General features: G+C 46.8%; 2 protein-coding genes and 1 long non-coding RNA gene across 8 annotated transcripts in view; 1 reads left to right on the forward strand and 2 right to left on the reverse strand.

Annotated features, from left to right (window-relative positions):
* The window catches only part of TMCO4 (transmembrane and coiled-coil domains 4), a 39,155-nt gene extending 33,689 nt beyond the window's left edge, over positions 1–5,466 (reverse strand). The window contains exons 1-3 of one of the 6 annotated variants that reach the window (XM_069034692.1): positions 5,148–5,466; positions 1,468–1,652; positions 923–1,097 (exon numbers count right to left, since the gene is read on the reverse strand). In XM_069034692.1, coding sequence (XP_068890793.1) covers positions 923–1,097; positions 1,468–1,646 — 354 coding nt within the window. In that variant the 5' untranslated portion in view covers positions 1,647–1,652; positions 5,148–5,466. Of the gene's footprint in view, positions 1–922; positions 1,098–1,467; positions 4,355–4,387; positions 4,538–5,147 lie in introns of those variants that run through there. The other 5 variants (XM_069034687.1, XM_069034688.1, XM_069034691.1 and 2 more) reach the window with 5 other exon arrangements.
* On the forward strand, positions 4,460–5,461 carry LOC138121303 (uncharacterized). The gene is made up of 2 exons (XR_011156151.1): positions 4,460–4,543; positions 4,914–5,461. It is a non-coding gene; the product is annotated as an uncharacterized lncRNA (long non-coding RNA).
* Positions 5,467–6,339: 873 nt separating the features above from the next.
* Positions 6,340–11,494, reverse strand: RNF186 (ring finger protein 186). Its single transcript, XM_069034693.1, has 2 exons — positions 10,107–11,494; positions 6,340–9,521 (listed from the first exon to the last, which is right to left on the reverse strand). Exon 2 carries the CDS (start codon positions 8,065–8,067, stop codon positions 7,147–7,149), a length of 921 nt encoding a protein of 306 aa, XP_068890794.1. The 5' UTR covers positions 8,068–9,521; positions 10,107–11,494; the 3' UTR covers positions 6,340–7,146.
* Between the last annotated feature and the right edge of the window lies 1 nt (position 11,495).

Genomic DNA, 11,495 nt, shown 5'->3' on the forward strand with positions numbered 1-11,495 from the left:
CAGATCCTCTGAGGCAGTTCTTGGACTGACAGGAGACAGAAAAAGGTGGCTGAGGAAATGGGAGCTGGTCATGGTGACCAAAGAAGTTCACTGCTCTCTTATCTCCCCTTACACAGCCGAGTTCTCACATCTGCTGCTCTGCTGGGCCATTGCTCAAGGTGAGTGTGTGATAACCCTTAATCAATCAATACAGAGCACTGGCTGCATGCAGGGTGTCTGGCACAGGGTGACACAGCACAGGGTGACAGTGCCCACATTCTGTGTGGCACCAGCAGCAGCCTAATGCTCTCTTCACCCAAAATGGCATAACAGGGAGTTGGATGAACAGAGATCTTCCCCAGAAAAAGCAAATGCTGCCAAAATGCTTCACCTCTTTTATCTTTCCATCAGCTTTTACAGCAGAACATTATGGAGCAGTCCCAGTTTCACTTTATCAGTGAAAGAAAATAAAGCCACAATAGCTTCCTTCTGGTCAAAGCTTACTCTGGGAAAATGACTTTGGAAATTGTGCTCCTTGGAGCATGTATGTGGAGGTGGTTTGTATTACATATACAGTGAAGGGGCTTTTAAACAAGTGAAAATCACGTCTACTGTGTTCAGGGTGTCACTAAAATCTGTACAACACATGTATGAATGAAAACCATTGCAGTAACACAAAGTAAAAACTTTGTCAGTTCTCTGTTCTGTAGAGCAAAACCATCAAAGTCACAACTCAGCAGACAGTGGCCGTGCCTCATGTTCATGATTTCCATGAGCTCTTTATGGATAGACTGCCTGTCCCCCCCCAGCTGCTTATAAATAGATGCCTATCAGAAATATTGATTTTATTTCCCTGACTGCACAAACAGCACTTCAGCTGCAAACAGACACGACAAACCTCTTTTGCAAAGCAAACAAGGATGAGGGGAGCACATGGACTTACCTGGGTAATGAGAAGTGGATTTTCTTTCAAGACAGGATCTTTCAGCAAAATTTCAGTGAAAGTTTCTGTGCCCTCCCCTCCTAAGCCATCAGCAAAGGCTGTCATGGCAGGTAAGACAGCATCAGGCAGGTCCAGCCACTTCACAAAGCCCTTGATGAATTCTGTCCTGAAAGAGCTGTAAGGCAACAGAAGCAGTTAAGGTTTCACAACTGGGTATTGCAAGGCTCCACAACTGCGTATTTTTGGAAGCTTTGAGCAGTCCTTGGTTTCAAACATTGGGTCACACAAAAATCAAAGCATCAGGAGTCAGCAGAAGGTGAATTGCTAAACCAACTGGCTAAATAAACAAGGAAACAATCTGAATGGGGCTAGACCTTGCTTCAGAACATGCTTTGATGTCTGCAGTGTTAATGGATGTGTTTTGTGCTCAATTGTAAAAGTCTTACAGGTGCAAGAGAGAAAGGAGCTTCCACTCTCCCAGCTTCAGAAGACCCCACACAGAGTCTGAATCCACCTGCCCTGCCCAGCCCTCGCTCCACTTGTACCTTTGCTCGTTTTCAGGGAACAGCCAGGCGAGGGATATCCCACAAAGTGCCGCGTACGCGAATCTCCCCGGTTCACCCAGCTGCCGGCCCAGGAGCACACACGGCTCCTTCTCCCCGCCATGTTCAGCCTCCTTGTGCTGTTCCAAAGCCCAGCCTTGCCACTTCTCTTCCACAGCCATTTTCACCTGCAAGTTCAAGGAGGAAAAAGCAGCAGAAAAAAAACCAACAGCAAACAGTTGGAAACCAGGAAGTGAGGAGACAAATTGTCTTTGTTTTTACTGCCACACTTGCTGCTGGAATTAAGACAAGGAATTAAGACAAGGAATTAAGACAAGGTCCAGCTTGTCTATTGCCCCCAACACACTGGTGTGACCAAAGAAGACACAGGACCAGGACATGGATGAACAGTTCACCAATTCTCAAAAGTTAAATCTTTCAACCTGGGAAAGGAGAAGTCGAGATGCAAAAGGACTGGGCCTCCTTCATTCAGTCCCACATTTACTGCAAAAATAACATGAAAATAAAAGCTCTGCACCTGGTGCAGGGACCAGTACGGATGCCTGGGAAATATTTTTTCCTCTCTCATCCTCAGCCCAAGTTGCTCCTGTTTGTTTTGCTGATGGCATTAGGAAAGCTGAGTCCAGCTGCAGCCTCTGAGAAGGACTTTGATGTGCCCCATGGTCATTGCTGTGCTTTGCTTGTAATATTCCTCCTCTACACAACCTGACACTGCTTTTTCCCTAAAAATAAGATCCCCGCGCCACATGGATCTTGAGCTGGGCCAAGATATTACTTTTTAGAGTGTAGATGTGCACACTTCCAAGTGAAGGGCTTCCAGCTGCTCGCATGATGGTGCCAGCAGCAAATTGAGACCTCAGACAGAGGTGACAATGGCTCATTTCAAATTCAGCCTGGGTAACAACCTGCTCCAGAGCTCACTTCCATCAGCTGGAATTTCTGCTCTTTTCCTTAAGATTCAATTGGTTTATAAGGGGCTCAAGTCACCCATTTTATTTTATAGTTCAAATTAAAATGTTTCCTTTCTTCCACACCCTGGCTAAATAGGAATTAGGAGCCCATGACACTACAAGTGACTCCTAGGCGATGCAGACACCATTTATGGATAGTTTTAGAGCCCTTAAATAAAGAAGTGCAATAGAAGCCGCTCTTTTAAAAGTGATTTTATTATCTGCATGCCATCTGTCATAGTCCTCCAGGAAAGGTGTCTGTCCTGCCTTCCCACTCAGAAACCCTAAATATCCAAACTTCCAGACCAATTTTCCCAGGAATAATCTAATGCTAAAGTTTCAGTAATTTCACTATTATTTGTCATGTCTGCTCACCTCTGGACACATTATGGGAGACAGCCCTGAAAATAAAACCCCCTTCCCTGACAGATTTGTTGATTTCTTAACTTGGGCTAATATGAAAAATGAAACAGCTAAAAAAAATCCATGAGCAATACAACTGTTTATCCTAATTTCCTAATAACATAAAATATGGAGCAATAATGAAGCATCACCACAGTGGTGCCTGGCATGCAACAAATGATTCAGAGTGCTGAGCAGCTAAAATACCCATAGAAAGTTTCTGGAAGACTTTGCTCTGAAGATGCTCAGATCAATGTACTTTCCTCTACACAAGTATCTTTTCCCTGATAGGAAAAAATGGGCTTGGGATTTTCAGACATGCAGTGTTAAAAAAGGGCAACACATGATTCACTGAAGAAAATTTGGGCCAAGAAGTTTTGCTACAAATCCAAGACGCGGGAATTGAGAGTTAAAAACATATTCCAAAAGTTATTTATTCCAAAAGTTTTTAAGTCTTGTGGCAATGGAATTCTCATCTCTGCCTCGAACAGTGTGGTTCAGCATCAACAGCACTGCCATAATCTGAACTGTCACTTGAAAGAGAATTTTTTATCACTTCCAGTTCTCATTTTTCACACAAAGCCCTTTGTTTTCTTGAGAGATGATGTATTTTATACAGCAGCTCCCACAATCCTGTTTGGAAAGCAGAAAGATAATTCCTTTGGGGATCTAAAGCTGTACGATACACGTGTTCCCTGCAGCTGAAAGAGGAAACAAGAGACATGGCAGCATCATGTTTGTCCTAAACTATGACAAAAGCAACCAAACCATCATCTCCACAACCCCCAAAAGTTAATGAGGCATCTCATTAACTTCAGAGAAGCGGTTGTAGATAATTATTCAGATGGGGCTGGCCAAAAAGTCCTGTGTAAGGCACAGCAGGGACAGCACAGCCCAATTGTGGTTACGCATCACACACAACGCTGTGACTGAGGAAATATTTGGGCAGAAGAGATTTTTTGGGGACCTGCACATGGCTCCAGAGGTGCTGGGAGCAGAGCACCACAGCCTCTGCTTTTAATTCGTAGATATGAGCTATGAACACAGAATGCTGTTAGTTCAGTGCTGTCTCAATGCAAATACACATGAATACGATATGGATGGGCCACAGGGATCAGAGCGTGAGGGGATAGGGCCATGGAGAAGCCCAAAGCTTAAGCAGTTGGAAAAGTGAGCGTGTTTAATTCAGTTAATCTTAAGGTTTGCACAGCAGCGGCTGAGATGTCCTCAACAGGAAAGTGGGCAAAGCTGCGGAGAGGGAAGAGCACATTAAGAAGCATGAAGGCATCACCTCAGCTGAGGAAGCTGTGAGGGCGGACACCGTCACAGCCACCCGTGTTCGCTTTTACCACAAGTTTTTCACGTCTGAAGTCTCTGCTGATCCAGCACAGGCACTTATTCAAGGAAAGCGGCGCTTCTAGCCACGCTGAGGGGAAGAAGCAGCGCCCAGAGGAAGGGAGCGGCCTGAGGGGAGGGTCCCGCCCGCTCGCCCCTCAGCCCGCGACGCTGCCCCCGCCCAGCCGTCTCCCACCCCCCGGCCCGGCCCCGACCTGCCGCCGGCCCGGCCGAGCACCGGGAACCGAGCACCGCGAACGGAGCACCGCGAACGGAGCACCGCGAACCGGGAACCGAGCACCGCCGCCGGCACCCGCCCCTTCCTGCCCGGCCCGGCCTTCCCGCCGGCACTGCGCCATCGGCGCAGCCAAGTGCGTAGGGAGGGTGGGAGCTGGGCTGGGCTGAGGGGATGGAGGGGACTGAGGGGACTTGAGGGGGCCGAGGGGATGATGAGGGCCGAGGGAACTTGAGGGGGCCGAAGGGATGGTGAGAGCTGAGGGGATCACAGAATATTCTGAATTGGAAGGGTCGCACAGGGATTATCAAGTCCAACTCCTTAAGTGAATGGCCCTTAAGGGGATCAAACCCACGATCTTGGTGTTGTCAGCACCGTGCTCCAACCAGCCGAACTGACCCCGGGATCATGGAGAGTGCTGAGGGGATGGCGAGGGATGAGGGGATGGTGAGGGATGAGGTCATGCTGCCTAGGCCCATTTCTCATTATAATTCCCTCTCTCTCAGGCCACAGTGTATTATTACCCAGTCACTATCCAAAATCAGGAGCTAGCCAGGTAAGGTAAGCAGGACACAGGACTTCAGAGCTGAAACTTTCTTAACAAAATGACCGGGATGAATTAAACCTGAGTACAAGCAAATCCTTTACATTTTGGAATAAGTATATAATCCCATTAGCCTTTTCTCTGTAAATTTAATTGCTGCTTCAAAGTCTTGCATGGTTATTGAGCCTTATCTTACCAGACAGGATCTGTTCAAGAGATACCAGGTTCCAGAGCCTCATGACAGCCACCAGCATCTGTGAACTCTTGAATCACCTGCGTGATAGTGGCTCTCAGGCTGAAAAACGTATCAGTGGAACTGCTGAAGGAAAACTTGGAAGGTGCTGCTCCATAACTGTATGGATCCATAGGGATTCTTTCAGAGGGCCAATCTCTCCCTGGAAAGCACACTTCTGTATGCTGCCCTTTCCTGATGGCCTTTTTTTTGGCTCTGTAGAAAGTGGTCTAATAAAACAACTCTTTTGTAAGGGCAGGATGAAAGATAATAACAGATTTTACTGATTATGTTCATTCTGTTTTAATTTCTTCACACCCGTGTGCTGAAAACACACATGGGCTGGCAGGATCCCTTGTGAGTGATCTGTTCAGGCCAATACTTGTTAGAAACCTTTACAGTACCAGTCACCCACTGGTGTTGGTGAAGAGAACTTGGCAAGGATTCACAGACTCATCCATCTGTGAGCTGAAAGACTTGCCTAGGGTTTCTGAAACTATTTTCAGTGCAACTAAATATCTAGTCCAGTCTTTATATTTGGGAAAATATAGTATGTGGGTTTAAAACTACCTTCTTTTTCCCAGCTGGAAAGCTTTTTTCTGGTTGGCTATTAGCAAATGTCATATGTATTCTGCAGTAAGTCCATTGCTGTCCAAAGAGATGAGAAAACCCAAAGGATTTATTTGCCCTGAAAGCTCCCGTTCCTGGCAGAAAACAAACCTGTGTTTTCCAGGACTTTAGGAGCACAAGAGCTCCTACCCTCTTAGTCTAATCTGTTTTATCTGCTGTGAGACACTCTGTATATTTATATACTGAACAACTGCAGGACATCAGTTTCCATTCTTATCAAACACAAATATTTACCTGATCCAAGGTCTCCTGAGATCCTTGACACTCTTAAACGTGCAGTTTAACTACAGAAATCCATTTTTTGGCCTCAATTTAATTTTAGTGCGGTTTCAGGGTATTTTCTTAGCAACAAAGTATTTTTTTAAATGAAAGAACATGCCAACAAATTACTGCTTAAACTCACCAATTCAGCTCTGCAGACTCCCTAATACACTTTCTCAGCTGCAATTCCTGCCAATAAGGAAGATGGGAATTGTTTTGACATTAATTGTCCATGAGGAATTGAAACAAAGAAGTCAATGAGCAATCAATATTATTTAAATTTAATGGAGACATTCCATTTTAAAATATCACATGGTGTGGCACAGCACTCGATGGATTTCTGTTTACCTCTGTGAGCATCTCCAAGGGCAATGTAAGGGGGGCCAGAAGAGAGGTGGTGCAGGTAGCCAGATAAAGGAATTCAGGTGAGAGGAACTATTTCTATGCTAAACAACGTGGGGAATTTGGAGGGTCATGAGTTTTTTGAGCCTTGCTCTTTGCAAGCCACAGACTCAAGATTAGGAATGTTGATTTTGCCTTTTCCTCTCCAGTTTTGTGTGTAACTTCAAAACTGACATCCCCTTTTCCCAGTCCCTTTCCCATCCCTGCAAGGGATTAAGGTGATCATCTGGGTTAAAACTGCTTTCTTCCAACTCCCAGATTTAGCAGCTTTATTTCCCACACTGTCCCAAGGAAAAGTGTCCATGTGTTCAGAGAGTGGGAAACAGCAACTGTGGGGTTTTCCAAGACATCACCTCCAGGGTGTTCCAGGTAACATCCTGTAGGGCTGATCAGGAGAGGACACAGACATGAACAAAATGGCAAAAGCAAACCAACACAATTACTAGTCTGGGATAAAAATTGTGTGGAAAACATATAAATATCAACATATAAATAGTTCATTTTGTTTGCAGTAATGAGATTTAACAACACTGTGCATTGGCATTGAGCCAGCTCAGCCAACTGTGGAATTTATTCTGTGAGAGATTGTTTTTAAGTCCACAACTCACTGGTGTCCCCAGCGTGCATGCTGCCCCAGTTCCTTATCTCCGGGACAGACAGGTTAATTGTTTCAGGCAACAGTAACAACGTGGATGTCCTTGTCACAGGAGGTGGGGGAGTCCTTCTTGCACCTGCAGTGGAATTTAGGAGTGCAGCAAAGCACCATAGACATGACCAACCCCAAAGTAAGCAGGAGACAAATTACCCATTTCACCTTCCCTGAGTACATAAAAGGGAGGATGAGCATGGCGAGGATCACCCCGAGCAGCAGGAGCAGCACAAGTCTCTGCACAGCCAGGCTGGTGTCTGCTGGGCTGTTTTCCTCTGTGATTACAATGTCTTGGCTGCTCTGAGTCCAGCTATTGCTGTCCAGCCCTATGGCATAGGTGTGCACCTCAGGGTTTGAATCAAGGTTCTCCAAGTGCTCCAGGATGTCTTCTTTATTCTGGAGTGTGCGGATGAGCCCTCCTGACACGAAGGTGGGTTTTCTGCAAAGGGGGCAGGTGATTATCCAGGTGTTCTCCTGTTTCCTGAGGATCAGCTTGAGGCAGACGGCGCAGAAGGCATGCTGGCAGTCCAGGAGTTTTGGGACTCTGTAGATGCTGTACTTGTTGAAGCAGATCATGCAGTCCATATCCATGGTGGCTGTGTCTGAGCACTGGTGGTTCAGTTCCAACCTGCTCATTTCGGGAGAGGTTGTGTTCGTTAGCACAGCAAGTGGCTTTGAGTTCGGAGAGTGTCTTTCCAAAACTGCTGGCTTAAAGGCAGCAGGACTGTCTCTCTCTGTTCCTGAAGGTCTCTCCATTTCTTCAGTACACTCTTCAGAGAATCCCACTCTCTTCTCACGTTTTGTGTTTTGTGTTACGGATCCTGCTCTGCTCATTTCTGCAGCACCTCCCGCCGCGGGCGCGGGACTGTCTGCCTCAGCCTGCAGCACTCCAGGAGCCGGCGATCCGTTTTCCTTGTTTGGCTTGTCAGTGGATTTCTCCATGGAGATAAACCTCGGTGCAGCTTGTCTCCCCTTAGCTGAAGGATTTCCCGAGTCTCTGGCTCCTTTTATGTGTTGCTGTATCCTGCTCTATGCCTGATTGATTAGTGAGAGCCTTAAGCGAGTCACGCTCTTACAATACGATGTTTTTATGACACGGGGACCTGAGTTAATGATTGACTTCCCAGCCAAGACAGTTTACAACCACTGATCATATCAGTGAGCAATTCTTGTCCGGAAGCAGACTCCATGGCATTAGCAGACTGCTCTGACAGCCAGACACTACCGTTATTATTAAATTAGAACTCTCTTAGTTGAAAGCAGTTTCATTGTTCTCTAAACAGTGCTTTGCTGGACAGTGACAGGCTTGGGGGAATTACCTGTTACTAACATTGGTGTGCTGAATGCAGTGCTTTGATTAAAGCATAAGTATCACCAGTTTTGAGCTCTCTGGGTAGGAAATTTGCTCTTGGTTTAGAAATATTTACTACCCTACAGCACCAAGAGAAGAATGAGATTGAAATTATTAATTTGACTGTTGAATGTCCAATTGTTATTAACTCTTTTATCCTAGGGTATATATATTTTTAAACCTGTGATAACTCTTTTGTCCTGTTTGTTTTAGTCATCAGAAGGCTTCTAGTACAAACTGAAGCATGACTGAGGCTCAGACAGAGTCTCACAGAGTCCATGAGAAAGATCTGGAAACCAAGACTAGTGTCCTAGATGGTGGGACCATCTTCTTTCCTGTAGCATTCACCAAACACCTCATGCACTCGGGAATGCCTTTCCTGAGTGGTTTTGTGAATATTCATCTAGTCTGAAAAAAATGCCTGAACAAAATCCCGCAGTCTCTAATTTCTTTCTTTTTTATTTGAGGAGTAAAATACAGATGGTTTCTCAGCAAGAATCTCATAGAAGGAAGGAATGAAAGAAGGAAGGGAAGGATCACTAATCCCAAAAAGCCAGATGAGGTCAGTGTTACCAGCAGAAGCCACACAGTACCATGCTGGTAGCCTCAAGTGCACCTGAATGCTCAAACCATCTGTGCCCCATGTCCCAACCCCTCCCTCCCAGAGAGGAGCAGCAGAAAGAAATGAAACAACTGCAGCTGAGGAGGGCGAGGAGTTCAGGAAGGCTCTAATCTCATGAACTCGCTGGAGGGGGGAATGGGGTGAGAAGAGCTTGTTCTTACTTGCTGAGAAATAGAAGGTTTGTCATAAGCAAACTTCGTCAAAGGGCCTGAGCACTGCTGTGTTTCTGCTGATGTGGCATGTAGTGGTGCTTGATGGACTTTTGGATGACCCCAAATTTTAGGAGCCTGGATATCTCTCAGTTGCGTAAGTTGGTATCAAAGTGCAAGAATGTCTGGAAGTAGGCTGGTGAACGGCAAGACTCATCTTTAAAAAGAGAATTTTCTTTTGCATTTCTCATGACTCTTTGTCAGCAAGTTCATGCTGTTAAAAAGATCCAGGAAAGTGGAAAACAGACTTGCCACTATTAAAATACTTTAGAAGCTTCAAATTTGCTCTGTCAGTTCCCACATCCAAAATGGAAATGTCTTAAAATTTCTTGATTCTTAATTATTAGAACAATATAAAAACACCTTGCATGTGTTGCATATTGGAAGTTGGAACAGACACCAAGAGGGACAACTACACTCCTAAACATAAAAAGTTTAAACTAGTTGGGATGAATCTGTGCTCCATGTCTGTCTGCTCTGTGTTCTGTCAGTGGGTAAGGGTGACTTCTCTGTGTCTTTTGTGTTGGAAGGCTCCGCTTTGTCTCTGGTGTCACGAGTGATGCTCCCTGGCTGGCATGTGCCTTGTGTTTATCTGAATTGCCCACAGCCCGTTAATGCTCCTCGGGCTAATTACTGTCTCATCAATCATTTGCAATCAGTTTATGTACTCACGCTGTTTTCCCGCTTTTAGCGTGTTTGTATAAGAAAATGTGTTTCTATGAAATGCCGTGTATGGAATGGTTTATAACAGGAAATAGATATAAAAGAGCAGTTCTGTCATTCCGAGTAAAATACTCACGTGCCAGAGGCCAAACATCCCAGAAGATATTGGGGATACTCCTGTGAGCTTCTCCCTGTGCTGAGCTGTGCTTCAGGTTGTCCTGACTCTGGACCAGAGGAACATAAAAATAGTATACAACTTAAAATCCATCGTGATGTGAAGCCTGTCATTGTATTCCCGGGACTGTTTTGTTTAGTTAGTGTTCCTCACAAAGCTGTTTGGATGTGCCTTCTGAGCTAGGAATTAGAAATTCATAGAATCCCAGAATCCCAGCTTGGTTTGGGTTGGGAGGGACCTTAGAGCCATCCCCTGCCATGGGCAGGGACACCTTCCACTGTCCCAGCTGCTCCAAGCCCCGTCCAGCCTGGCCTTGGACACTGCCAGGGACGCAGGGGCAGCCACAGCTGCTCTGGGCACCCTGTGCCAGGGCGTCACCGCCCTCACAGGGAAGGATTTCCTCCCAATATCCCGTCTAACCCTGCTCACTGGCAGTAGGAAGCCATTGCCTCTTGTCCTGGCACTCCAGGCCCTTGTAAATAGTCTCTCTCCATCTTTTTGTCAGCTCCCATAAGGTACTGAAAAACTGCAATTAGGTCACCCTGGAGCCGCCTTTCCTCCAAATGGAACAACCCCAATTCTCCCAGCCTTTCCTCACGGGAGAGGTGCTCCATCCCTCCGATCATCTTGGCCTCCTCCAGACTTGGCCGATGTGCAGCAGCTGTGACAGCATCGGGCCCTTCTGCCACGCTACCAGCAGAGAAAGCCAGAGTCACGGGCAGGGCGATGCCTTGGTGGGTGCTTGCTGCGTGACTCCTTTAAACTCCTTACTGTGGGACACGTGGAAGAGCCGAAGAGCATGAGGATGGCAGGCAATCCTCCCCAAGAGCCCTGCTCCAGACAAATCACCCATCTTGCTGTGCCTGCCCCTTCTCCAGCATCCTGTGAGGAGTCTCCCTCAGTGCTAGAGGAAGCAAGACGCAGAGGTTCAGTTTATTACACTTAGCACATTTAATTAATCGTTGCTGTCTCAGCTCCGCTCCTGCCCCGCCGCTGCTCTCAGCCCTGTTCTCCTGGTGCCACCTCGCGGGTAGTGCATCTGCTCAGCTCCCCGATTTGCTGGGAGTTCATTTGGCAGCGCTGATCTGGGGTTGAGCAGACACGTTTCGGAGTGGCGTGTCCTAGAGCGGCAGAGAAAGCGCCCACCCGTGGGGTCACAGCGGGCCGTCACGGTGAGGGCCGGGAGCTGTGCTGGGCAGCAGGGGAATGCTCCTGGGCGGGGAAGCGCAATTAACAGCAGAGGCCAATTAGCCGGAATCCGGCAGCTTTTGGTACATTAGTGATTTGTGGCGCTGCTTTCCGCAGCCTCCCCAGTGTTTCTCCGCGGACATGCCGCTCCCGGCGCTTGGC

The sequence above is a fragment of the Aphelocoma coerulescens genome, chromosome 21 (genome assembly GCF_041296385.1).
Source record: "Aphelocoma coerulescens isolate FSJ_1873_10779 chromosome 21, UR_Acoe_1.0, whole genome shotgun sequence".
Lineage (NCBI taxonomy): Eukaryota > Metazoa > Chordata > Aves > Passeriformes > Corvidae > Aphelocoma > Aphelocoma coerulescens.